The 27,614-nt window shown below is 44.4% G+C and overlaps 1 protein-coding gene and 1 long non-coding RNA gene across 9 annotated transcripts in view; both read left to right on the forward strand.

The window, feature by feature from the left end:
- The window catches only part of DDAH1 (dimethylarginine dimethylaminohydrolase 1), a 91,625-nt gene extending 64,011 nt beyond the window's left edge, over nucleotides 1-27,614 (forward strand). For 4 of the 5 annotated variants that reach the window (XM_040565531.1, XM_040565528.1, XM_040565529.1 and 1 more), the window contains 5 exons: nucleotides 9,507-9,606; nucleotides 10,768-10,841; nucleotides 11,429-11,548; nucleotides 22,475-22,618; nucleotides 23,077-27,614. In XM_040565531.1, coding sequence (XP_040421465.1) covers nucleotides 9,516-9,606; nucleotides 10,768-10,841; nucleotides 11,429-11,548; nucleotides 22,475-22,618; nucleotides 23,077-23,193 — 546 coding nt within the window. In that variant the 5' untranslated portion in view covers nucleotides 9,507-9,515 and the 3' untranslated portion in view covers nucleotides 23,194-27,614. The remainder of the gene's footprint in view (nucleotides 1-9,506; nucleotides 9,607-10,767; nucleotides 10,842-11,428; nucleotides 11,549-22,474; nucleotides 22,619-23,076) is intronic. The other variant, XM_040565527.1, reaches the window with a different exon arrangement.
- Nucleotides 46-6,918, forward strand: LOC121073957. 4 transcript variants are annotated; one of them, XR_005822028.1, is made up of 3 exons: nucleotides 2,120-3,871; nucleotides 3,989-4,096; nucleotides 5,575-6,918. It is a non-coding gene; the product is annotated as an uncharacterized LOC121073957 (long non-coding RNA). The 4 variants fall into 4 exon arrangements; XR_005822030.1 differs by lacking the exons at nucleotides 2,120-3,871; nucleotides 3,989-4,096 and adding an exon at nucleotides 46-87; XR_005822029.1 differs by lacking the exons at nucleotides 2,120-3,871; nucleotides 3,989-4,096 and adding an exon at nucleotides 1,994-2,100.

Consider the following 27,614-nt stretch of genomic DNA (forward strand, 5'->3'; position numbering starts at 1 on the left):
CGTGTTTCAGCAAATTTCTGTATTCCTTCTTGGATGACACTTCTCAGGCAGCAGAACCTTCCTGGAACTCTCTGGGGAAGGAAAATGGTCAGAACTCACATTTTCTGCTGTTATTGTGGTTATCTGTCTACACACTTCAGGGCACTCTTGCAGGATGTGTTAGCGCAGCTAAAATAAGACCGTCAAGTCAACTTCAGTAAAAGTATGAATGAAACCTATTATTAGAGGGGGAAAAACACTGGGTTAGTATAACCTCTGCCCGTGGGGCCCTCGTTATAAAATAACAAGGGAGCAACCGGATGTTTCTCAGTGAAAGGTCAGTTATTGAGTGAATTCAATGCGAGCAAAAATATTCTCTTTGCCTGGGGCGATGGTCATTGCTCCTCCTGGGCTGGCTCCAGGGGACTCTGCTTCTCCTCGCTGCCATCCGCAGCACGTGGACCTGCCAGTGTCCACTGGGTCTTCTCTGTGGCTCCCCACCAGACAGGTGAGGTAGGGCCAGATCTTCCTGAAGATCCTCTGCCATTCGTGCAGCTGAAGTCCTCGGAGTGCTCGGTGCCTGCCTCGTCCGGGTGGCGGGAAGAGGATTTGGATCTGGCTGGGAACAACTGCTCCAGGGCCCTGCTGGGACAGAGCTGGGTGGGAGCCACCTCTCAGCAGGGTAACATTAGCTAGTATAAAGGGAAACTTCTAAACCCTCTTCTGAGAAGGAGGTTGACATGCTTTTAGAAGTTACAAAATTTGGAGTCCTCTTGGCAAAATGACACGCACCCAGCAAGATCAGAAGGCAGTCTGCCCACGTCTTGACAATTAACTGTTAGGAATCTCAGCAAAATCTGTTCTAGTGCAAAATAAACACCCTTGGAGTTGTTTTTCTTTTCTTTTTTTTTTTAAGTCTTTTATATTTATTTTGGTTGTTAAAACTAAGATTCGGTGAAGAGAGGAGGAAATGAGTTGCCGAAATGAAAATGCAGACGAGCAAACCTGACGGGGCACTTGGGAGCCCCAGAGGCCATTCCTCTGCAGGAAGCCCCAGCAGTATTTACTACTGCATCCAAACTGGGAGCACCTCATTCAAGAAGTTACTATATGTATGTAATATATATTGTCCTGGTTGAGGCGTAATTATTTTTCACTTCTTTAGTGTAGATTTTCCTTTGAAAAGAGTTCCCTACCTTAAAATAAGTGGAATATTATCCTTGCCAGAGATCTTTCAGCCTCTTTAGAATAGGGCATTTAGATGGCTTGGGACAAAGCAAGCATGGTGAATGCTCGGTGTCAAGTCATGAACAAATGGCACAGAAACATTAGTACAGTACAGAGTGAAACCTGACAACTCGCCGTTAAAGGAAAGGAATGCTACTGTATGGTTCGATTGTGATCAACTTATCTTCAAGTGGGTTTATTAGCAATTTAATGGAATATTGGTTATTCAAGAGCCATAATAGCCCTGGCTGAAATGTCCCTTCTGCTCGGTTTTCCCATACCCTGTGGAATGAGCAGAATGTGACAGTCGAGCTTTCAACAGCCTTCATGAATTTTAAATACTTTTCAGCTGTGAAATGGGGCACATGGCGTGTGGTCAACAGTGGACAAGAAGCTGGCAGCCGCTGTGGGTATTATGGGATATTGAGTGTCTGGGAGATAATGAATGCTTGGCTTATCCAGGTGCATTCTTGGCCCACTGTGCATGTCCAGGCAGAGTGGAAGATATGTCTCTGTCCAACCTTTAACAATTGATCATTTTGTAATTGTAAGCAGAAAGTATTTAGAACGTTACTTTCTCAGCATGCCTGTGTACGACTTAAATTTCATGTCATCATCTTTATCCAGCAAAATCTTCGCTGCTTTTCTGTGGCAATGCTGCTTAAACTTTTCCACTAACCTGATTTTATGCTTAGTAGATCTTAGCGAGCCTTTTTTTCTAGTGACTTTAAATCTCCATCTTTTTAAGCATTCTTTTTTTTTTTGCTGTCAACAATTTATACTCGACTGAAATTATTTTCACTCGCTGTGGGTTGAAATTTCAGCCTTTTTCTAGTAAGTAAGCAGATCGCTGGCTCCTGTCTTGTGGGAAATGGTGTCCCTACATTTCAAAGGGTAAGTGTTGTAAGAGAAAGGGGAAAGCCAGGTGTCCTTTACTACTGGTGAGCTATGTAGAGTTGTTCTCATGTGCTTCAGTTCTCCTTAGCTGTTAAAACATGACACGCTTCAAGGACATCCCATTTAGCGGTGTTTTAACTGTGTGTATAAGTCTAACTACAATGAATTTGTTGCAGATCAGTTGAATAATAGTGGTCGAGGGTAGAGTTTTTCCACTGTGTGTTTCATCTCTTGTCTATGTAGCAATTTGAAGGATTTTTGGTCACTTTACATCTACATAAATCTATTTCTATAGGCATCACGAAAAACAGTGTAAAACAATCAAGTCCCAAATGGATTTTTAGTAAAGTTTTAAAATCATAAAATATCAGTGAAGATAGAATATCCAGACTATTGTTTGTTTATTATTATCAGTTCATCCTGTTGCAGTTTCTCTGCCGCAGCGTGGGCATGAGATTAGATGATGCCTGCTGCACTGGTGAAAGGTTGCATTTGTGTGTGTGTGGGCGTGCGAGCAGATGTGGCCCCAGCATTTGGGGCACCTGCAGGAGGAGGTTGCCACAGGACCTCCTGAGATGTGCCGGGTTGGAGCTCTCCTGATGTACAGCTGAGGAGACTTCAGTGACATGAAGCCCTGGAGGCCACCTTCTACTTTCTGCTCCTCCTCCATGAGCTGGCCCCTCCCGGTGCCTTCCATGGTCCAGTTCTTTGGATATTTCCTCTTCCCTGGCCATTCCTAGTCATGCTGTGCTTAACCTGATCTCAGGGTGCTCTAAGGGCGATGGACATTGAGCACCAGGTACATCAGTTCTAGGTACACAGTTTGAGACTATTTTAGTAGTAGTGGATTTGGATCCATAATAAGCAGTGTGTGGGCAATAATGAATGGGGTAATTATCCGTGTGGCCCTTTCTGAACCCCGTGGATCAGGAACTACCTAAACCCTGCCAAAAGCTGTACCTGTACCTGGTGGGCTTTGTGTATTGGGAACAATGGACAAGATTTTCTGCTCGAGGACATAGCTTGGGAATACCTCCGTGTTCCTTCTTGTCCCCACTGTGGCTTTGTCCGTGTGAGGAGAAGTGGTCACGGGTGAGGGAGGGGAAGGAGCCCACGTGCAGGCCTGGCCCCACAGCTCCACGTTGCTAGGGCACTGAAGGGGCAGGGTTCACTAAAACCCCTGAAAAGGGAAAGCCCTGAAAAGGGTTTTCTGGGTGTTCTGAAGCAGCGCCGTGTTGTCCACACACAGCGATGTGCGGTCTGGTTTGGGCACGTTGTGCTCTGAGGGCTCTGAACTGAGCAGTTTGGGTGGGTTCGGTAAGGGTGCCTCAGGCACACGTACCCCGTGTCACCCCGTAACGTGGTGCCAAGCGGCTAGCTGCAGGTCTTCACCTCGCCTTCCCTTCCTGAAAGAGGAGGGGGTAGACACAAAGGCCCTGCGTGGGTGGAAAGGGCAATGAATCGCTTGCCAAGGCAGACTGCAGTCCTTCAGCTGGCACGGGAGGCGATGGCAGGTACAGGGCAGCCTTACCAGGCTGTGCTGGAGCCTGTTTGCTGGGACGGAGCTGATGTTACTTGTCTTGCACATAACTCTTCTGTGATTTGATCTGCTTCGAAGAGCAGCTCTGGAGCGTCTTGTTCTTCCACTGCTTCCCGGCTGACGTCTCAAAGCCAGGGCCTTTTCTGGTGTCAACAGAGCTGGAAACAGGAGTCAGAGACTCTGCCATAACCCACATCCCACTGATTTGTGAGATCAATACGCACTAGGGTGTGCATCTGACCTATTTAAAGCAAGAAAATAACCAGTACTGGGTTATTCTTAAAAAAAAAAAAAAAAAAAAAAACCACTCAAAACTGTTACAATGCTGCTTTATTTTCTTTGAAGCCTCTGGAAGCCCAGAATGGCAGTGCTGATCATCAGGGGGAGACAGACTTTCCTCATGTCCAAACAGCAGATTCAGACAGGCGAGGATCTGGATCAAGACCAGCACTCGTATCTGGTTTTGCAAAACTGAAGTCTACCCTTCCCTGGCCCCGGATTTGTCCCTCTCTATTTATAGTCCTCACTCAGAGCCTTGCTGAAAAATGCATTATATATTGACAGTGGCACTTCGTGAACTCGGAACTAATGGCTCCAGAAATAGTCACCTCAGAGATATCATAGCCCAAATTTTGCATATATTGAGTCTGACATTTGCTTTGCATGGCTATAAGTGACAGTTTAAAGCACAATGAAGTGGAGACTGAAATCCAATAATTGTGATTTACCGTGCTGAAGAAATTGGTGGTGGATGTAAAATTTCAGGAGACAATGCAGTAGTGTTTCTTGGGCTGCGAGTCCTTTTTGTTAGGGCTGCGGTCTCCAGAGAACCGAGCTGTTAGCACTTAAAGCTGAACTCTGCTGTTTCAGAAACCTAATTTAATCTCTGGTTCATTGGATCATCTTCTGTTTTCTGAATCTCTTTGCATCCTTTCATTTGAAATGGATCTGCAGACATCTCTCTTTCACTGAGAGCTCGGAGACAAATGCAGACGGGTAATTGCAGTCATTAAGGAACGCTTCATTTGGTACCACGCACAGCTTCTGCCCAGATCCAGCTGTGCCCCTGCACCCAGTGGCATTTCAGAGCCTCAGGGATGCGCTGCCTAAGTCCCAGCACCCAGCCCAGGTGTTAGCCAGGCATCTTTTCTGCTGGCCTCTTTGCTGGGATGAGCCATGGTTCGTAGCGGAGTGCTCAATGCTGGCTTCAGGCCCCTCTTGCAAAATCATTTCCTTGTTTCCACTGTCCTTCAAAAAGATCATTTCCTTCTTATTGTCAATAACATAAATCTCATAATGTGGTTAGCGCACAGAATACCAGTAAATAATTAAGGAAACAGCCTCTGTTTGGAGTGCATCAAATAGTAATATAGAGAAGGAAAAATCCCAGCACATCAGTTACAGTAATTGGTGGAACCAGCAGTCCGGCGGGTAATGAGCTCCATTTGTAAAGCACGAGGAAATTAGATTCTTATAAATGTCAAGCGCAGTTATTGTCCTCTTTCCTTGAAACAGAACTGAGCTGGCTGAAGTCCATTGTCTCTCCATCAGCTTTGTTATGGATTAGACACATCCCGTCTCACACCAGGAATGTGCTTATTAGAAAAAATATCACTACACAAAGCATACAAGCTTTAACACTCATCTGATGTACTAATGGCTACATTTACAATAAAACCCAATATTGTGTTACAAACCTTAAGCTGACCTGAGATAATACGATACAGGAATCTTAAGCGATACAGATGAGTGTTTTCTTTGTGCGATACAATTCTGACTACCTGGGGTTTTATTTTTCAAATAAAGGAGATAAAGTGAGGGAAGGTGACTTTTCTTTTTGGCTATTTCGAAAAAAAAATAAATGATAATTCTTCCTCATAGTGAATACGCTTGTAGTCAGTTCATGTCTAAACGCTTAATGTATTTTACAGCTGTCTCCTGGGTAACGTGGCTTTACAGAAGACTTTGTCCGTCTACCTTTCTTCAGTTCTTTCCTGGGAAAAAAAGCAAGAGGTGGTTATGCATTCAAAATCAAAGCTAGCTCCGTGACTTAGTCTTTAATTCATTGTAAAATCCCACCAATATGCATTAAGACTTCATGCTTCAGAAAAACTGGGCTCGGTTGCTTTGGGAGAACAAAACACAAGGAGGATAGAGGGCTCTGTACGAACCAGTTTCCTGCATCCCTATTTTTAACTTTTCACTTGAGGATAATGATCGCTTGTCCCTCATCAGCTAGAGATGGCACCTCGTGTTCTCTCTGCGCAGGAGCTGCACTGAGAAGTGACACAGTCCTTCCTCATTTGGGAATGCTTTCACGAAGGCTCAAGGATGGAGCCAAGCTCTTGATTCCCTTTTGCAATAGTGAGATACAGACTCAAGTAACTTGCATGGACTTTACCACCTATTAACCCCGTCGCTGAGTGATGCAGGTCATGTGTCTTTGGTGGCGAGCACTTACACTGAACATGCTGTATTGGAGAGCCTGCTGGGGACTGCAGCGTTGCTTTGAAGATGTCAGTGTGGTGGGGGTGATGCAAGTCTGCGCTCTCCCCGTGCATGAAACTCAACTATATGCGAAAGCAGAAGGGCTGGTCATTTTTGGTTTTGTTTTTCCAGAATCCTGTATTTACAAATCCTCTTTTCCCAATAGTCTTTTTGATAATGCTAAGTCTTCCCTCTGATCTTCTGTGTCTCAGTTTGTGCTCCTTCTTCCATTTCTGCTTCTACTGAATGAAGCTCCTGGTGTTGTTCACATAAAAAACCAACAGTAACTTGAGACTTCTTTTTATTTTATGTAAGCTGCGGATATTGAATGAGATTCCTAGCACATGTCACCAGACGTGTGAACAGCACTTTCCAATTAAAACTCTAGGAAATTCTACTGGTTGCTTAAAAACCCCACAAAATAGAGAATCATAAACTTGAATTCATAAACACCCATGATGGGAAAAAGATCCAGCTATTTACATGGCAGTCATTTTATTTATTTAAATTTGGTTTTGTAAGTTAAAATGAGCACAGCCCGGGAGAAAAACATCTTGAGCATTTTATGTGTATCTGCAAGGCTTGGAACAATCACAGAGCAAATTAAACTGGTTTTCAGTGATTTTGGACAACTTACAGATGTGATAACTTTCCTTAATGTCTGTGCCACAGCTGCATCAACCCCTGCAAATTAAATAAAGAAACAATTCGAGGCATCTCTGACGTAGCCTGGTGGTTAAATTGTAATCAGCACCTGGTAATTAAAACGCACATGGCTGAAATGACAACTCTGAAGTCAGTATTTACCTTTCACTGTCCTCATTAGCTGGGCCCTTTGCTTAATTGGTGCTCTAGCAGAAGGGCTCCGAGCCCGTGCTGGCGCAGGGCCTGGGTGCTGCTGCCTGCCCCGGGGAGCTGTGGACACGCTCCGGCCTCGTTGCCTGCAGCCACCTCCCCGCTCACCTCTGCGAGGTGACTGCTGGCGTCGGGGCTGCTTCTCAGGGCAGTGCAAGTGTTCGCATCGCTGCAGTGCTCAGGTCAAATTCCCACCTGCCAGGGGGAGCCCAGGTGGAGCCCTGGTCTCAGATGCACCCACCCTGGGTCTTTTGTACCCCCTTGCCTAGTCAAGATGTGTGCTGCTTTGCTCTCCTCGTTAATCTGTCTCCTTCTGAACATTAAATGTGTTAAAACAATGGACACGAGCTTTCTGCCAGCCTGCCTTGCACCAAGGCTCATCCAGCCTGTTCCCCCTCTCTGTAGATTGCACAGACGTTGCCCCTCTCAGATGCCTTTCTGTGGCAAAGGGGAACTTCTGCTTTTGGCTCTCGCTGCAGAAGGGAGGTAGGGCAGGTCTGTGCTCCTTAATGCCCGGCGTAGTTGTGTGCGAGGGTATCCTCGTGCCCAGCCTTTAGTTGGCTGGTCCGCTTTGCTCTGGCACAACGCAGCCAGTTTGCGTGCTCTTGGCCTGGGAGCCTTCCTGTAGCATGGCACAACTGTATTATCCCCTGTATTATCCTTTCTTCTTTGGGGGTCTTACGGTTCGTAAGCACCAGCATGGTACACACAGCTGGGCTTCACAGGCAAAAGAAATCTTGGTATCAGAGAGCACACGGATGCTAAGAAAGGTTGCAGGTTTTGTACAACAGACAGTTTTCCAATTGTAACTCAGCTGCTTCCCATTGGTTTTTAAAATACCACATGGGTCTAGTCCTCCTCTTAAACCTAATTTTAAAGATCACTGGAGATGGAGCAGCAGGACCAAGAAAGGTGAAGCTTGCTGCTATGCCTGGAGACTCGAGTGCAAAGATGAAGTCATTCTAGCATCAAGTGAAAGACAGGATCAAAAAGAAACATTAGTAGCTGTAAAGGATGTGCCTCAGGCTCGCTCCAGACTGCGTGACAAAGCAGGGAGGACAAGTCCCTCGCTCTGGGGAAGCTCCTGGGTGCAGCTCTGTGTTGCCGTTTAACCTGTGAGCGTGCTGCAGGTGGCGCAGAGACCTGCCTTCATCCCACTCAGCCTCAAACCGAGCCTCGTGCTTCAGCAGTGTGCTTGTGCTTTGTCTGTAAAGTGACTGGACAGTGCGAATGGGCTGGAGGAAGAGGTACCTGCAAAGAGCACATCAGATCTTTGGTAAGATGCCGACCCCGGTGCATCCCTTACGTCCCTACGTCAGCTGCCTGGCAATCCCTGCAGACCAGCCTGCTCTGCCTGCGCTTCGGGGCTGGTGGGGCGACACAGGTGCCACATGTCTGAGTCATGGAAAATGAGCAGCAAAAGTGGGCTTAGGTGGACTGTGGCTGCCCCTTCCCTTATTCCCTGAAGTCAGCACTGCTCTTACAAAGGCCCGACAGCCGTGCAACGTGCTGCAATTGCTCTAAGACTGCTTTCCCTGCTGTGACAGGCGTGGCTGGGGCGCCCAAGTCGCAGTGCTGCCAGCATTGCCACTGTTGGTGCATGGTGCTGCAGGACAGCTACTGTGTCACCTATTTTAGCTTCCCGTGTTTCGTCTAGAAATGCTTAATGTATCGTGTTAAAAAGGTAAAGGACATACAAAAATCAGCGCTGTCTAACAGGCCCTCGCTGCATCTTCCACATGTTAATGCGCTGGTTAACCACAGCGAGGAGGTTTCGCTGAGCACGGAGGTGCTGCTGTGCGGGACCAGAGTTTGCACGTTCCTGTGGATGAGGCAATATTCACGTTGATATTTTGCCAGGCGTAGTCATAAGCTTTGGTGAGCTGTTGGTTGTGTGTGGGCGCTTCTTTTGGATTACAGGGCACCAAGACAATGGTGCTTGAACATAACGCGCGTTAACCCCTCTTACGGGTGGCCAAAGACATGACACTGTGGGAGCAGCTTCTGCACGCAGCATCCTTAGCAGCCCTCATGGGACAGAAGAAACACGGGAAAGCTGAACTCCCCAGTTCTGTTACGGACACCAGTCAGTGGGAAAAGGGCTGGGGCAGCCCTGGGTTTCCTGCCACGCACACGGCCTCGCAGCGAGCAGCCGCACGGACAACAGGCAGAAATGAGAGATGCACAGAGACACACCGAAATGACAGGTCTTGCAGTTCTCTAGTGTGGTAGCTTAGAAATGCAGAGGGAACTAGTTCTCAGGAAAGCTGGAAAACTATAGAGAAAATGGACACTTAATGATTTCAGTCTTTTTCTCTGACTGAAGGGAGGTTGACACAAGGACACAAGGGGCTCTGCTGTCCATCTTGCTCTTGGTGTGTTAAAGAGCTTTGATTTTTATTAAAGACACGCATTTCAGGTAGGGTTTGAGTTGTGTTTGTTTTTTGTGGTTTTGTTTTGTTTTTTTAAGTTTTTTAGTGATACAGACAAAGTCTGATCTAAACACCTTTTTCTTACACAGGTTGAAGCCATGAAGAGAGTACTAGAAAGTCTTAACCTCAATATAGTAGAGATGGTCGACGAAAACGCGACCTTGGATGGCGGAGACGTCTTATTTACAGGTACAGTGGTAGTAAATTTGCTGTTTAAATATTCCAGCTGCCTAGAAGACAGCATGTTATCTGTTGTCTGCATAACAAAATGTTGTTCACGTGGCTTGTTAAATCAGTTGTTTGCTAAATGACACACAGGTAGCTGAGAGATTAATTTTCAGTGCAACCCTCAATGTCCTGCCTAATGTCTGAGTAAATGAAGTAGCAGTACACACAGTACAAAGAGCAGTACTGTGCATACAAATCTTATTTTAGCTTGTAAAATGCCAATAAGAAAAATGCTTTCAATAGTCAGCTGCCTGCAGTTGTTTCATATTTCTTATTACAAGCAGCTATGCTCACACAGACTCATTTTCAGGAATTGTGAGGGCTTGATGCAGACAATTGTCACTGGTTCAACGAATCAAATACAAAAAGTGCATTTTAGTTTATGCAGAAAGTGGCGGAGTTGCCTGCCAGATGTCATGTGCTAGACAACTTATATGCATGGTTGACTTCAAGGATGAAGATCCTGACAGTGTTTTTTGTGTCATTAAGCCCATTAGGCATTTTCTCACATCAGCTGCGTGTACGCTTGCTCCCCACCTGCGCTGAATGAGCCTGTTCATTTTGATCAGCATCACAGCAGACTGGCTGCTTGCCTTAGCTCACAGAGGGGAAGGAAGGGTCTCAGAAGAGGCAGGCCAAGAAGGAAGGCCTTTCTAACGCAGCGCAGATCCAGCACCGATTGATTTCCTCTGGAGCTTGAGGGTGCCAGCATCTGCAGAGCTGCCTTGAGACCAGAGGAAATCTCAAAGGGAGGGGGAAATGGTCAATCAGCACTGTACTAATCCAGCCCAGCTGCTCTCTTTCCTGAGTCAATGACCATTGCAGGGCTTTAGGAGAGGAAGCTATTTATGCTTCTAGCAAAACACATCTTCTGGAAAAAGATAATTGCTTTAAATTATCAGCTCACGATTGCAGGTTGCATACGTTTAAGCTGAATTTTCAGTTTTACTATTCAAGTTAAGAAGAGAAAGATAGGAACTTATATTAAAGATTGCCTCAAAATGTCTCTAAAGTTGGCCTGGTTTTGAAATCTGCTTGTTTGACAGAAGAGCTGATGTGATTTTTTTTTTTCAGCTTAAAAAAAAAACTGTAATTGTTTTGTCCTTCATTTTTTCATTCCAGGCAGAGAATTTTTTGTGGGTCTTTCCAAGCGGACAAATCAACGTGGTGCAGAAATTCTGGCTGACACGTTTAAGGTTTGTAAATTCATTCATGCCACAGGAAATACAAACTATCATCCGCTGGATCAGTTGAAAAATTATACTGGGCAAGACACTTGTCATACTCTTAAGTGCTTTGTTTAGAATTTCTTTTTAAAAAATGCAGAAGTTAATGAAAAGGTTTGAATGTCCTTTAAAGAGACAGATGATGAAGTTAGATCTGAAGTGTGGGATCACTGCATAAAAGTAATTTGGAGAGTGGGAAGCTGTTATTATCTGAGAGGATATTGACATGTTCTTAATGTTCTCATGTATCAGCACCATGTTCTTAATGCTCGTCCCTGGAGAGTTTTTATGTACATACTGTTTAATTACGTATTCTAATGCATTGCTTTACAGTTGCAACAATAGTATTATGAAACATGTTCTGGATTTTACTCCAGTGCATAAGACACGCTGGTCCAGAGGGGTATGTTGTACTTAAACAGTTGACAATGTGCCCTGGGATATGTTGCTATTGTTAATTTGCAGAGAGTACAATTAATTATGGAATGTCTCAATATAATTATGGAAATAGGACAAATTAAAAACAATTATAGCAACCATTCTTTGATCCCGTACAGGATTATGCTGTCTCCACAGTCCCTGTTCATGATTCTTTGCACCTGAAGAGTTTTTGCAGCATGGCTGGACCAAACCTGATTGCTATTGGATCAAGTGAAGCTGCACAGAAAGCCCTCAAGGTAAAGCACGTAAGAAAATTTTCTTTAACCAGCAAACTTGGTTTGTTTGTTTTTAATCACTGCTCAAGGTTGCTGGAATTTTAAAATAGATATAGATCAGTGAAATAGGAAATCAGTACATGTTTATATCAGGTAAGAGAACAGTGACATTAATTTAGCTTAAGCTATCTACATTAATTTATAAAATGGAATACACAGGTTATTATTTACAGTTTTGTTGATTGAATGTGACAGGTTGGTGATAGGAGGGAGGAAAGAGATACTATCAAGGCAGTAGGAGATGCTTGAGCAACCTGGTCTAGTGGAAGGTGTCCCTGCCTGTGGCTGGGGGTTGGAACTGGAGCTTTAAGGTTCCACCCAACTCAAACCATTCTGTGATTCTGTATTTACTTCAGATGTTGCTGTGAGAACATGTGGCTTTTAAAATTGCCAGAAGAGAAGTAAAAGGTTTGGCTTGAAGGAGGAGGGAAAGGGGCATGGTCCCTGTTGTAAAGGTGGCCTGTGTGTACATTTTTTCAGTGTAGGATTTCTGGATAAAATCAGTACGTAACTCCAGCCACAGGGACTTGGGTGCAGGACTCCCCATCCCTCCATCAGGTGGCTGCAGAGTCAGGTTCCTTTCTGCTCACTTTTTCCTCTCTGCTCACATCAGGCTTTCGTAGCAGGATGGCTTCAGCAGAAAGGGAGTTGTCATCCGAGCCTTGTCATTCATGGAGTCTCTGAACACTTCCCTTTAAAGGAGGAGGGGTGGGTTTGAGCCTTCAAGGGGGCCTTGTGAATCTGGGTCTCTTTGCTGGCAGACTTGCTTACCTGTTAGGTTTTGCCAAAGCCTCCTTGATGCGATGTGATCACTAACGCATGGAGGAAGCCAGCTAAAGATGGGGAAGGGTAGAGATAGCTCTACTTAACTATAGTGAGAAAGCCCTCTGAAGTCCTTTCAGTTTAAATGCAGCTTATCTCTCTTGCTCTGATTATAAAGCATAAATTATTTGAAGGAACAGCACTGCTATGGGTGCCCATGGCTACTGATCTGTATCTGCTACATGCAGTACATTTACTATGGATGTAATAAATAACTCTGAAATCTTGTTCCGAAAGAGCTTTGGAACCCGTCCTGCATGTCTTGAACACCTTCTTGGCTTCAGCAAGCTAGCGACACCAACTTTAAAACGTGACACTGACTTAAAAATGTCCTTAATTGTCTGCAAGATGGAGGCCTGTTCTCATTCTTAGTGCCATGCAGAGATATTTCCTTTCACATTTGCTCTTCAGGTTTATATAGATCCTCTTCGTGGGCATAATCCCAAGACTTTACATTTCCCAACAGGATCATTTATTCTATCAGAGCTCAGCAGAGATTTGTTGTTTGTTTGTTTCTTTTCCATCTTGTGATAGTTCAAGATTTAAAATGTCTCGGTGCCCAGCTGATATAAAACCAATGTTTCAAATCTGCTCAGGATCTCCCCTGCTGGACGCTGCTTGAATTATGGAGGGGAAAATGCAATCCTGGCTGCCTTAGATTTGTAGCCTGACAGCCATGGAGGGAATAGGGTAGCACCCTAACTGCTTTGATGAGCATAAGCTTAGGGGAGCTGTGAAACAGGAGGATGGTCCCTTGGTTTCCTACACGGCTCAGAGTGGCTGTAAGTCTGCTCGTTCATTTAAATGACCTCAGGAAGTTACTGTCTCATTAGAAATCACTGCGTGCAGCTCTAGGAGTGTGTTCCCAGCCACATCGCCCTCTGCTCTCCCCTGAGGAACTTATGACAAATGGCTTTGGTTGAAAAGGTCTGATGTTCCTGATGCCGTGAGATTGATTTAGTCTGGGATGGAAAGTGCCCTGTGTCTTTCCCAGTGAAATATGCACTATCCCAAATATTCAGGCTCAGACTCAAAATGCCTCGTGAGCTGCAGCCTGATGAAGTTTGCAGATATCCAGACAACCATACTCTTGTGTAGAGTGTTTATAAACATGAGCAAAATTCAAGTACAATACTGGTTACTCAGAGCTGCAATTTGAACTTGAGCCAGGACTAATCTGAGAACTCATCAGTGTGATTAAAGCCTTTTGCACAGCTCGGCTAATCGTGTTGCAGTGCATAACTTCAGCTATTGTAGCCAAACATATTTTTTGTATAAGCTGATTAAATGATGCTGATAACTAGCCGTCAAATAGAGCAGATACCACCATTAATCAAGGCGCAGTGAAAAGCGGATACATTTTGAAGAGAGCACCCTAAATAACAAGGTAACCTAGCAGTTTGTTGTTTAAAAGAAAATCAATTATGTCAGTTTTCAGTGTATTTCTGTGCATCAGAGACTGAGCAGCATGTTCACGTGTGTGTAAGGGTTATATTTGCTCACACTCTGTGAGCTGGGTTTCTCTTCAAAGAAATTATATGAAAAGAAGTGAGTAAAGCATCTCCCTCAGAAATGATAGGAATGGTCGTGCTGCATATCCCCAGCTTTGTCTAATGTTTGAATTCTTGCTTTTTGACCTAAGTGATTTTTGTATTTATTCGCTTCCCTCTGAAGAAAAAAATAATCAGTTGGTAATCAGTGTCTCACGCCCTGGTGGAAATAAAACTGCCTTAGGACCTCTGTGAGGTGCTGATCCTCGGAATTAAAAGCTGCTGCCTGACTTTGGGCTGATTGATGGAGCAATAGCAGTGCCTGTCCGCCTCTCCTCGCAGCCTGTGCGGCCGTGCAGTCCCCTGAGCTCCTAGCAAGTCAGTGCCTGTGGCAGCCCTGAGTGCTGCTCCTTTAGCTGGATGGCTCCTTGTGTTAAGCCTCGGCTTTGTCGTTGCCATTCTTCATGTCTGCTCTGGAAATGCTCTTGTACAAGATGATGATGTTTCTGAGCACCTGTGGTAGTCCAGTTGGTTTTGTTCTGTAGGGTGTCTTGGTGGGCAACAAGTGAGCTGCTGTCATGCTGAGTCATGCTAGACTAACATTTTATATTTAAAATTGGATTTTTTTTTTCTACTAGCAGTCTTGTTTGAAAGACAGCAGTTTTTCTTGATTGTTCTTGCTGGTGCTACTCATGTATCCATATGATTCCATAAAAATAAAAAAAGAAATGACATCTGGTGCTCAAGTCTGGCAGAGTGCTGTTTATCATGAGTGTAACGGAGAGCACTGCAAGTGAACTATAAAATGAGTGTACAGGTTTTAGGATTAGAGAGCACATGCTAGAAGCAGATAATAAATCAGGAGTGACATTTTAACCATGAAATCCACTTCAGACTCTGGCAAGTACAGAATATTTATTTGGGCTGCAGCTGAAAAGAGACGCTTAAGGAAACTGGGTGAAAGAGAGAGACAAATTAACTACAGAAACTACCGTGGCCTGTCCTGATTTCACATCTGAAATGTTAACTTCCCTCTGCTGCTTGCACCATGCATTTAGTTCCTTCTTGCAGTTAACCCTGTTCATAATTCTGTCACTGAATGTTTGCCGTGGTTGTTGGGCAGATAAAGCCTGGGGCGATTTTTTTTCTGTTCCCTCGGTGAGGCCAGGAGTTCTCCAAACGTGTCACCTTTGGGCTCCGATTCTGCATTGCTGGAGGTTCTGGCTGGGGCCCTGACCATAAGCGTGAGGAATCCGTGTCCGGGCTGGTGCCAGGCAGTGCTGCTGGTGCACGCTCTGCTCCCCGCTGTCGGCACCCAGGGGCGCAGTGGGGGCTCTGTCTGGAACAGCAGAGGAGCGGGAGCCAGCCTGGGGCCCAGTCAGGTCCAGTTTCAGCAGCGAAGGCAAACGCTAGGATTGCAATGGATCAGTGCCCCAGTGTGTGCTGACACTCCTGTCTGTGCTCTCCCCGTATGCTAAGTCCTGAAAATTCTCCTGCTGGGAAGTGAGGTTGCCCTTTGCCAAGCGCGAGGCAGCGTGGCTGGGCAATGTCTGGGCTGTGAGCAGTATGGCCGGGTGACAAGGCACAGCAGTGAGCACGGCCAGGCTCACCTCCGCTCGCTTCCCCTGGCAGAGCTGCCTGTGTGGGACCCAGTGTGCTGGAGACACCTGCATGTGGAGCTGCTCCCTGGTGCCCCAACCTCACTAGTCAATGAGATTTCTTTATGATCAGGAGAGTATCAGAGTAGGTACAGTACTGGAGTACTCTGACTTCAGTAAATACCTGTCTTTTTTTCTCCCTTTGAATAAAAGATTGGACTTTATTGCTTTGCCTTGTTATCAACTCTTCCGTTCAGTGTCTTCTGTGGGGAGTGGAGCTGTTTGTTCATCTCCTGGAGCGTTCCCTGGAGGACGCTATTACAAATGCAGCCCCTCTGATTTGACAGAGGTCAAGGAAGTTGTATGAAAACCACATCGTAAGCACACAGTAGAAAGAAATCCCTTTTGGGCAGCTAGGCCAACTAGTCTGTATCCAAAGCTACGATCACAGCCATGCTTTTAAAGACTTGGGCACAAGAAGTTTTTATAGCATTGGCAGAGTTGCCCCCATCCCTGTGATTAAATGCCTTTTTTTCTTACTCTGTCTTGGGTAACTCAAGTCCCTGCAGCGTGTGCCAGCTTTAAGAAGCAGAATGCTGTTTGCGTGCACTACAGCAGGGATGTAGTGCCTGCATAAAAGCTTTGGACTTCCCAGCTCAGCCACAGAAGCGTCTCCAGAATGGGCACCTAGAAGAAAAGGTCATATATCCCGTGTGCTTACAAAGCAGCCCGTATTCCCTGGGCAATACTAAAAGGCTCATCCAGAGCTGCTCCTGCTATTGTCTGTACAGTGGCTTTCTTTGCTAGTAATGCAGAAGTTTGCATGAGCACATTATCTCTTATTCCTTAAGAATTCATCATTTGTGCCTCTGCTTATTCCCTGCATGAAGTCATAATCCTCTATTTACGATATCACAAAGGGTTGCTGTGGAAATGATTACTAATATTAATAACCCAAGGAGGATGACTTCAGGTAGGGAATTAGCAGAAAGTGCAGATGAATCCTGACTTGTATAATGCAGCAGCAAAGAAGTTAGTGAAATCCAGAGAACAATTGACAACCTGCTCCCTAAAATAATTAAAAAAAAAAAAAAAGTCGTGTGCTCTCAGCCTTATAGGTAGGAAAATTAGTCAATTTATACGATTCTGTGCACTTTCCTTTAGCTCATATTTGCTTGCTCTGGATCAGGTCCTGTGAGACATTGCATGCTTTCAGCTCCTGATTTTCCATTACTTCATGAATTAAGGGTGTATGGCGTCTCAGAGGACACAGGTCTTCACCGGTACCGGATGACCTGCTGTTTTGAAAAGGCAACTACGTGTGCTTTTCTTTTAATTAAGGTTGGATGTTGTAATGAATCTGCTGCGCTGAACTGAGTGTCAGTGTTGTTCAATTTGTATATAGGCAGGAGAACTGAGTCTTTTGTAAGATACAGACTCAGAAGCGTATTTATAGAATAACGTGTTGTATTTGATGTTGGTTTGTTTTGTTGCTTTTTTTGTTGCTGTTTTTTTTGGTTTGTGTTTTGTTTTTATAAAAGGCGAGGCAAGTGTCACTTTACGTATGCGTTTGTCATCACCAGGAGCTGGGTCAGAGGCTGACAGACGATGTCATTTGACTTGCGTAAATGAGGACTCGCATTCCTATGCCTTATTTTTCCTTTGCCTGCTCTCTCCCTGGGTTCCTGTCCCAAACGACAGGATGTTCGTCCTGCAGGCGTCTGTCTGAGAGCAACAGCAAAGGCTAGCTTCTTCCTCTTCCCTACCTCAGGACACAGCGGCCCTGAGGTGCTGCCGCAGGCAGGGGCCGGGGTGACTGCGCCGCGAGGCGCTGTGAGGGGCCGCGAGGCGTTGTGAGGGGCAGGGCGGTGCCACGGGTGTGAGGTGAAGGAAAGGGTGGCCCGAGCCAGGCCACGCCGTGGGCCAGGGTGGGAGAGGTGTCTTAGAGAACTCGGCGTTCTGGAAAAGATGACTGGGAGGGCGCAGGAGGGAGGAAAGGGCCCAAAGCCCAGCTGCCAAGAGCATGTGGGGGCAGGCGGAGATTAAAGCCACACGCTGGCTGCGCGCCCACTGCAGACTGGGTGCCGTGGCCGTGGCCGACTGGGGGCATGGCTGGTTTGCGTGGTGTGCGTTTGTTCTGTTGTACTCGTGGGATCCTGTGCTTGCATCTGCAGGGTTTATTTTTATATTGTATTAAGTATATTATATCTCTAGGGAGATGTATGTGTTCCTGACAAAAACACCCAGATCATTTCTAGTGTGATCTGCACTGCCCAGACTGGCTGTGCTGTCCCCTTCCTACCGTCGTCCCTTTGGCCCCTCCACCTTCCTGGGGTGATGCTCCTGACAGATCCTGGCGTTTGAACAGAGCACTGGCTCCAACAGCTCCTCCCTCCTGTCCATCTGGTCACAGTCGCTGTTGTCACTGCTGCATTCAAGGAAGCTCTCAGAAAACATCGAATGACATGGTGCATGTGTAGGCTGGGTGCCGGCACCCAGGCGAGTAACACCGCGGCATGGCTCCCCAGCCCCATTCTCCTGTTGAACCCCAAGGTTGCTGCTTTCTTGCTCCAGTGTCAATTATTTCTTCCAAATGTGATGAAGCGAACTTAAAAGGCAGAGACAGGGCAATAAAACAGTGAATGAAATTCAGTGTAGATGAATGTAAAGTGATGGGGCTGGGAGAATGGTAATGTGAACTTCACGTATGAAATAATGTGCTCTGACTGGTCATTACCACAGAAATAAGATCTGATCAAGAAATTGAGATTGTCATCTGAGCTGAAAGACAAATGGAGAACATCATTACGCCACCAGTTAAAGCTGTGGTACGTCTGTGTGTTGGCTGTTACATGCCTTTTGCGTGCACCATACCTTCATTAAAAGAAAAAAAAAGCAGAACTGGAAAGACTTGGAAAAGGGTAATAGATGGACAGATACCCAGAATCTTGCATAAAGAGACAAATTAAGCAAGCTGTGACTATTACCTGGAAAAGAGACAGCTAAGAGGGGATGATAGATGCCTGTAAAACCAGGAATGGTGTGGAAAAGGAGGCTGGGAATCAATTGTTCTTTGTCTCTTCTGGTGCAAAAAACAGAGTAACTCTAAGGGCAAGGAGCTTCATCTTGCTTCCTCAGAGTTATTTTCCTGGTAGTGAGCAATGATTTATATTCCTAGACAAGTAGTTCTTCCTCCAAGCAGAAGAGAAGCGCGCTGTGCTTCCAGACTGCCCAGCCAAGTGAGGGAGATGTTACTGCCTATTGCTGGGTTACTCTTCTCTTCAGCGTTGGTCACCCTGCACCCCAAAAAGCACCCGATTTGCACCCCAGTTGTCATCATTGCAGACAAAGACTTGATGTAGCTTAATCTCTTCTCACAGCTTTCAATCTCTTGGGTTAAAATCTCCCAGTTTGCTCTGTACCCCAGGCCAAATATTTCTTATGCTTCAGTGTAAAACAGGCAAAACTTTGATATGCTTGGAAAGAATGAGGAGAAGAGGGATGGAAAAAATATCATAAATAGTTTTTTTATAAGAATACCGTGACTAGAAGGGTTTAGGAAAGGTAACTGGATGGAATGTAGAAGGGGAATGATCCTGTGGGTATGGAGTTACATGCACTTGAATTGGGCTTAGGTTTGTGGGTTTTTTTTCTCTTAAATGGTAAGGGCTAGGGAAGGAGGGCTAATAAAAACTAAAATCAGAGCCTGAAAATTGACAGGTTTTTTTTCTATTAACATGATGCAGGCATTCTTACATACAGTGTTTGCTGTCATGTTGGAAGAAGAACAGTTGCTGGGTGTTTGTCTTTGCTTATGGGGTGCTGGAGGTAAAAAGGCGTGGGGCTGGTCGCTGCCTCCCATAGCTACCGGCATGTGAGCAGGTCCCAGATGGCAGCAGGGCTCCAGCTGGGGCCTTCCTCCTAGAGGGACAAAGTGTCTGGGCCTGGCCTGCCTTAAATGTGCATGTGGTCATCTCAGCTCAGCTAGCGATAATAGGCCCTGAACACATACGCATTTTTCCTTCATGCATAATGCTGCTTCATATTTAGGATTATTTAGCTTATCCATTACCTCAGTTGTCTGAGGACACACTGTAAAAACTATAGAAAAGGCATTTTAGGCTATGCGAATGACTTCAACATAAGGAAAGCATGACTAAGGGCTGAGAGAATGTGCAATGAAAATTACCCTCTCTGGGCTGAAGAAAATTCCCAGAAAAACTAGGCATGCGGGAAATGCCTGACTGTTAACATAGCTGGTCATATGTTTGTGGGCAGAAAGCCAGCCCAAACGCATTGTGCGAGGGCTATAGTCTCTGTAAACTAGCCATTTCCAAAAAACAAAATACGTGTTTTGGGGGTATATCTGATAGAAAATATGATCAAAGAACCTTGCTTTTATCTTTTTCTCTGCCTTGTAGTCCTGTCTGGCCAGGTGCACGTGCTCAGTGACTTCATGCAGTGAGTTTATGTCATAGAGATAGGTAAGACCCTGGGTCAGGTTAAAATAACCTGATTACATTGTATCAGCATATTTCTGTTGGATTCGGAGTCTCCCTGTGGCACAGGTCTGGGGTGTTATTGCCTGTGCACGCTCGCAACAAATTGGTTTTTGGAATTTTATTTCAACATGCAGACATAGTTATAACAGGGATGAAAGCTTGCAAATATGATTTCCTTCTTATCTTAAAAGCCAAGGAAGAGAGTAATTTTATATTGTCAGACTGCCAGTTACTAATAAATGCTTTCTTGCGGCAGTGTTGTTGCTAACAGAACCCATCCCCACTACCGCAGCTGGGTACTCAAAATCCCATGCTTCTCTTTCTCATTTTTCTACTCATTTTTTCTCTTCATTTGTTCCCAAATTAATTCATCCACCACTTCTGTGCTTTTTAATCTTGAAAGCAATCCTCCTAACGTGCCCTCGCCATCATCTCGCAGGTTTCCTGAAGCTGGTTTGTGTCTGCTGTGGCACAGCGAGAGCCTTGCACTTGTTCTTCATTTCTGTTCACTATGGGTGTTCCGACTTGGAGCGTTTTGTGGAGGCAAATGAATGGGAGATGTGTCCATACTCTTCTGTTTGAGAATTAATTTATAATTTCTTATGGAAATGTTTCAGAGTGAGTTGCAATGTATTTCTGATGGCTGAGCTGTTCCTACAGAAAACTCGTAATATGGGATTCTGTTACCAACAAGGACTGGAGAAAGCACAATTGTTTGGGAGCGGAGCGAAATCCAGGCACTGGCTTTTTCTCTACCACTACGTGTATTTCAGTGTGGATTTAATAAAAACGTTTCCTTAATCCAGACTTAAAAAGATTATTTAGGGAAGGGAGGCTGTGGGTAGAGGACGAGTCTGCAGACTTGTTACCAGGGACAGCAGCAGCAGTGGGTGCAGGCGTGTCACCTGCTGCTGGATGCCTACGGCATCGAGGAGAGCTTTAAAAAAATACATCATGGCAATGGAGCGGAAACAAATTCATAAATAGGGAAGTCAAACATGGTAAGTGCAGTAATAAAAATACATCCGGTAAGGGAAAGGTGCAAGGATTTTTCCCCAGCAAAACACATTAACCTTTTATGGAGGTAGATGTAACCTTGGGAACTCAGCAGAGATTCATAACTTAAGAAGGAACAAGAAATAACAATCTGATAATGCTTCCTCAAGAATGCATTGCATTCTTCGGTACGAGTTTCCATGTTCTACACGGGATGTGGATGACTCAGGCTGCAACACGAAAAATGCACCCAGACCTATAAAGGAATTACTGTAGCTGTGTGGAAGTGTGAGTTGTTTTGGTGCTTCACAATATGTTGGAGATGCAGTTGTTATAATTCAGTTCCATATGGCATTTTTTATGAATGAGTAGTAGTACAAATGACCTTACCAGTAATTTGAAGATAACTGTGCCTAAGATCAAAGTTTGCTCTCTGCTACGTGATGTAGATCTGCGGGATTTCCCTGAGAAGGAAATTTAGCTGAAGTATTTTGTGAACAGAGTGCTAGTTTATTTTTAACATAATTTTAATGTGAGTAATTTTAAGCTGAAAAAAAAAAGCTTAAAAATCTGTGTGGGAATGCAGGAGAGCTAGGAGAGAAACTGAAACGCTTGAATTTGCTTAGGCTCTGGGTAGGGCCAAAGCTTTAAGCTTTGTTCACTTCTGCATTATTCGAGGTCTCTGTCAGAGAAGCTGGTGTAAAGCTGGAGTGATACAATGGGGAGCCAGGCTTCTCGTCTCCAGGCTTTTTCTATCTTTAGTAAAAAGTTGAGCCTAATCCAAAACTCGCGATCTCAGGCTTCTCGTGTGCTGAGAGTCTCTGTCTCGGAAATTCTGCCAGGATCCAAATTTGAGTATGAGCCCTATATTTATAAACCAAACTTCTGAAAACCACCCGCTCTACTGTTCTGACAAGGTTATTGTGTCGTCCCCTTGGGAACAAGGATTAACTCAGACGTGCCTTCTCGCGCCCCGGCACAGGTGCCTAGCTAGTGAAAGAGTAACTGCTTGGAAAGCAGAAAGGAGGTCCTTGAAAAGAATTAAGATTGGGCCGATAGCCAAGCTGGGAACCGTTCCTGTCCTGTTTGTGTTAATTCACGCTCGTTTTATAAATATCGAATGATGGCTGCTTTTCTCAAAGGTGCTGAACACCTACAGTTTCTGTCAAAGCGAGCAGGAGGTTTGCATACTCAATGTGCATTCCTTCAGGAAAAGCCCACGGACTGTTTGTTGCTTAATCCTGCCATTTCCAGGAACCATTTGACAGAGGTTTTCTACTGCTCTTTTTGGGTAGGGTTAGTAGATTCTTCCTTGAAGGCAGAGATAAAGAGAGATCTCCTTACTTGCTGCATAGCAAAATGGCTCTTGGCTGACTTGGCAGTCGTAATTAGCACTTTTTTGAAGGCTCTGTTCTTGCATTTGTTTGGGCCCCTCTAAAGCATTTGGTCTAAATGGCTGCACTTTGTGTCTCCTGGCAGACCATGCAACAGATGAGTGACCACCGCTACGACAAGCTGACGGTGCCCGATGATGCTGCCGCAAACTGCATCTACTTAAACATTCCCAGCAAAGGCCACGTCCTGCTGCACCGAGCCCCCGAGGAGTACCCGGAGAGCGCAAAGGTGAGAGAGATGCTGAGCATGGCTGGGAGACCGCCAGCATCCTGGCCCCTCCAGGAAGTCGCTGGGAGCTGAAATTCGGTGCTTTCCAGAATGGGTTATATCCTGTCGTGGAAAAAATCAGAGGGCAAAAGCACTGGCTTCCAAAAGGTGGCAGGCCTGGGCTCTATGCTCGTCTCCACTACTGATTTAATTTTGTCTCTTGTGCCCCTGGTGGTACTTCAGCACAACTGGGAGCAGTAACAGTTCCCCTTGCTGCGGTATTGTTGTTTGTGAACCTTTTGAAAGCTGTAGACAGAAGGCCACATACACCATAAATGTTAGTATTGATTACAAATGATGAGACAGCTTAGCACCCCCTGATCCAGCCATGCCTATTCATTCTGAAAATACTTAGAGAAAAAGGAAAATAAGGAAGTGTAAAATGTAATGATTTCTCTTCTATTTTCTCTCCTAAATAGGTTTTTGAAAAACTGAAGGACCACATGCTGATTCCAATAGCCAACACAGAACTGGAGAAAGTAGATGGGGCACTCACCTGTTGCTCTGTGCTTATTAACAAAACTTCAGAATTATGAGTTTACAGAGTCCCTCCCTTGTAACTGGCAATAACGTTACACACAAGGTAGACGAATCTGTATCCACACTTCTATTGTTTTTATTGACAATCTACTGTACCACTGTGCTACTAACCCTTGTTTACAAATTTTTTGCTTTGTGTAATTTTATTATGTCCTTGCAGATGGTATTTAAGGTGGATGTATGCTTTTCTTGAGGGACACATAACTCTCGAGTATGTTAGTCCCATGGGCTAGCAGAAAACAATTATAATGGCTAACCCCTCACGTTAGTGATTTAACTTATCTGTGTGAAAATTTTATGAAAACCAACTAATTCTCAACACTTCAAGAACCTCTGTTGTCTCTGTACTGTTGCCTTCTCCCGTCTTTTTCCCTTGCTTCCTTGATCTGCGTCTTTTTTTCCTTCTTCGGTCTTTCATCTCTCTTTCTCTCTTTTCTTTCAGTAATGCAAGGTGTCAGTGAGGGCTGAAGAAAGTTCAGGGGGCTCATGAACTTGGTATCTTGTGTGGTTGGGAAGCTGGAACAGTGGGCAATGTACTGCTCACTGTCTCAGCCATATCACATTGCTGCTGCTGGGCAGAATCGTGCCCAGAATCAGTTTCAGACGCCAGGTAGCAATTTTGGAAAAAGCTTTCTCTGACAGGAGCATTCAAGGGCAATGTCTGCCTGGGAAACTTGGATGACAGAAAAAGAAATCACAGTGCAGCATGTCCTGCAAGTTCAGGTCCCGTTTTGCTGCTAATGCTCTGTCTTTCACTTTAGTGAGAATGAAAGACGAGTTTTTTTTAAAGGCCAGATCCCAGGGAGCACCTGGACCACAAAAATGAAAAGTTCAGATGCTCTTGGAAAAGTTAAAACTATGAAAGTAAGCTAAATTGTTTTTTTATTCTTTTGTTTACTTTTTGTGTATTTGTCCCTCTGTTCTGCTGTTTTCTCTTCTTTTGGAGGCCACGTACTAGCAAAATTCAAAAGGAAAGGCTGATAGAATGAGTTGAAGGACAGTTATTCCTGGATTATGCTCATGAATAAGGGAAGCTATTGTTTCCTGAAAGATTGGCATGTGTACTTTATCTGCCCTTGGGGTAGTTTTCCTTGGAACAATGACCATCTTATTTTTTTAATTGCATGAATATTTACTGTGGTATTCAGTTAAAACAAATACAGTTTTTGTAGCAAATTCCACAACATGTTTACCCACTGAGTCATACTTTTTTTTCACCACAGTAAAGTGAAGCATTCCCCATTGTATTCACATGCTTCTTGGTAAACCATCTGTAAACTAAGGATGGAGAAATTCCCAAACAGAGGCAGCAGTGGGAACTCTCCGGAGACTGACGAATAGTCTGAACATGTTATCGACTTCCTAGGCACCTCCTCCACCTTTCCTGAACCACTTGTGGCGTGTTTCTGAGGTACAGTCAGAAGCGAGCGGCGGGAGGGGGGTTAGTAATGCGTTCTGTAGCACAGCAAATAGTATTAACCGAGCGCACACTTTGGTATGCTTTGGAAACCCACGTGATTTTTCACACAATCATAAGGTTGGAAACACAAGTACATATATCTATAGGTTCTCCACAGGGCATCTCTCACCCCACATCAGTGGCTAACGTGGAGTAAACATCCTGGCAGCCACCAGGATGCATCTCATGTCTGGGTGCACTGTACGTTGTGATGACACGAGGCACCGTGAGGGAGAGAACAATGACGAGCAAATAAAATGTATGTGGAAAGATATGTCCCAAAGGAGGTCCTTCACCAGCCAAACAGCAGCTGTTTTTGTGGCTGTCCCAAAGGATTCTCCTGATGTTTCTCCTTTGTCTCCTCCGTTTCCATGAGCTACTATTTCAGCCTGACCCACATGATCAGGCTCTAGAGATGTAAATGTTGCAGTGGGAAATCTCCATTCTCTCCTTCCCTCAGTGCTTTTTATGTATCTGGTACAGCATCTTGCGTTTTAAAATGAATTGATACTAAACAAAGATCTTGTGCCAAAAAATAACCCTGTAGTATTTAACTATAACTTCTAGAGCCAGGCTTTATGCTTAAAAACATCTGTATCTGGGGGAGCTGTTGTACAAAGCCTGAACAGAACCCCCTGACCTGTCTGTACTCCCCTGGCCCCTTGCCCCATCTATCTGCTTCAGTCCCTCTCCATCATCTCAGTGGGGAGCAGGAGCATCCAGCTGGCCTGTGCCAGTTAGGCTGTGGGATTTCCATTCAATTCACACCACAAACTTCTTGTTGCATTTTTCCCCTCTCTTCCTCAGACTACAGCTTCTTGTTTATGGTACAATAAGCACTTTTCTGTTTTAACTCGAAGTGGATTTTCCTTCTGTTGCCTCAGTTCTCCTACTTCAGTCTTCTTTTTCTGCACTCCTGTCTCCTTGCTGTTCGCTTCATAGTGAATGGTCCTTAATTCTCTCCCTCCTCAAGTAGGTGCCAGGTGGGAGGAAAAACTGAGGTGTCCATTTTTACTCTGAGGGACTGAGCTGGAAGGATAACTGTCAGCAGGGGCTGTACATCTAGAGAGTGACAAGGGAGATGACTCCTCTTCAGGATTGCTCCAGAAAAGAGAAAAATGTGGTGGACATTGTTCATACCTTGTGTCCCTGAAAGCAACAGAATAGGTGATAATAGCTTTCCCAAGGAAGGGAGAGGGGAGAGTGGATCTCAGAGCTGAGAAACACCTCATTTTCCAGAGAGGTTGTTGGTCTTTCACCTATTGCCGTTTAGGTTTCCTTGCCTTCAAGGCTGTATTTTGGCATACAGAAAGAGTAGAGGAGTGGCTGAGGGATTTGAATTCCCTCAGGTGGTTATTTCAAATTGTACTCAACCTAACTTCAGGTGCAGAATTTGGGTGCTCTAAATCACATGTGCTTTGTTTCCATTTGACCTAGTTTGTCATAGGTGTGATTGCCTCCTAATGTAGATGCTCTAAATCAAATCTTCGATGCCAAAAGTTACCTAAACTGGTTAATGGGATTGCCATCACCTCTCTGCTTTTAGCATTATGCTTTGTTATCACATTAAAAAGCAACAACGTTAAAAGCATTTCATTTTGTGCATTTACAGTATGGTACTAAGAACTAGAGTCATGCCAAATGCTGCTGCTTCTTGCTGTTTGCTACTTTTTCTGCTGCCCAAACAAAGAATTCAATTGCGAGGACATTTCTGCTGTAACACATATACATCTAATGGGTGTCCTGTGCATCTTGTCACTAGAACATTTCTCAGATGTCTGATGTGAATCATCATCCTTGATTAATATAAATAATAAGATGAAATCCCAAACCAAAAAAGGAGATGAGACACTGAACTGCCCACATAAAGCATTTGATAACAACTGTCAGGCTGTATGACATAGAAGGTCAGTGCAGAAGATCTTGTGGTTAATAGCTCAGCAATGGGGTTTGAATTACTCATCAGTATTTTTTTTTCTATGACCAAGCAGTTTAGCTTAGATCAAATGAAGGAGCTGCAATGTGCATTGAAGATCTTTCACGGTTATTATCTTTACTATGAGTTTAGAAAGATCTGTGTTATGTGGGTTTCTCTCTTTAACAATGTGAACACAGTATCTCTCTCTACAATGAAAATGTGAATGCATACTGTACTTCTAAGGTAATCTTGAATTCTTCCATTTCTGCATTTTTGTCATTTCCATGCTAATATAATCCTTTCTGGTCTTAAATAGATGCCACTGTATGAAGCTGTTCTCTGATTTTTTGGGTGTTTTCCATGTAATAGGTACAGAGGTCATAGGCAGCACCATGTCCAGTTTTAAAAATAAATACTCAGTGAAATGCAAAACAAGGAATCTGCTTTTTCTGTTTGTTCACAGCAAATTGGGGATGAAATATGGAAAAAAAATCAGCTTTTGATTTCACTCATCTTCTTAAACATTATATCAATGAAGTCAGAGCCAAATTACTTTGATAGAAAATACTGGTATTCATGTAGAATCATTTTGGGAAAATAATTTACTATTTAAGATTCTCTATTTTTGTTTTTATCAGTAAGGAAGCTGAAAAGATAAGACTGCTTAAAGAATGGTATTTGTTAAGTGATTGTGAACAAAGTATCGTTGGACCTCGTGTATTTTCAGAAAAGTTTTAACTGGACGTATGATGTAACTTGTTTAGAGTTGCATGTGAATCGTGTTAGTCACTGTTTTACATTGTATTGTTCTGCAGTGCACAAATATGACTACTGAACACAGAAGTGTTACATTTCATCAAACTTAAAATATTGTTGCAGTATATAGTTTCCCACTTTTTGTGCCAAAAACATCAGTACATTCCATAATCTATTCTAATAGAGGTTTGCACTTTGATTTTTTTCTTTCTTTTTGTGATCCTTGCAGTTTCATTACTATATATCCCCATCACAATGGAATAAAGTGTCAATTGTACTGTGAA

Source organism: Cygnus olor, chromosome 8 (assembly GCF_009769625.2).
Source record: "Cygnus olor isolate bCygOlo1 chromosome 8, bCygOlo1.pri.v2, whole genome shotgun sequence".
Lineage (NCBI taxonomy): Eukaryota > Metazoa > Chordata > Aves > Anseriformes > Anatidae > Cygnus > Cygnus olor.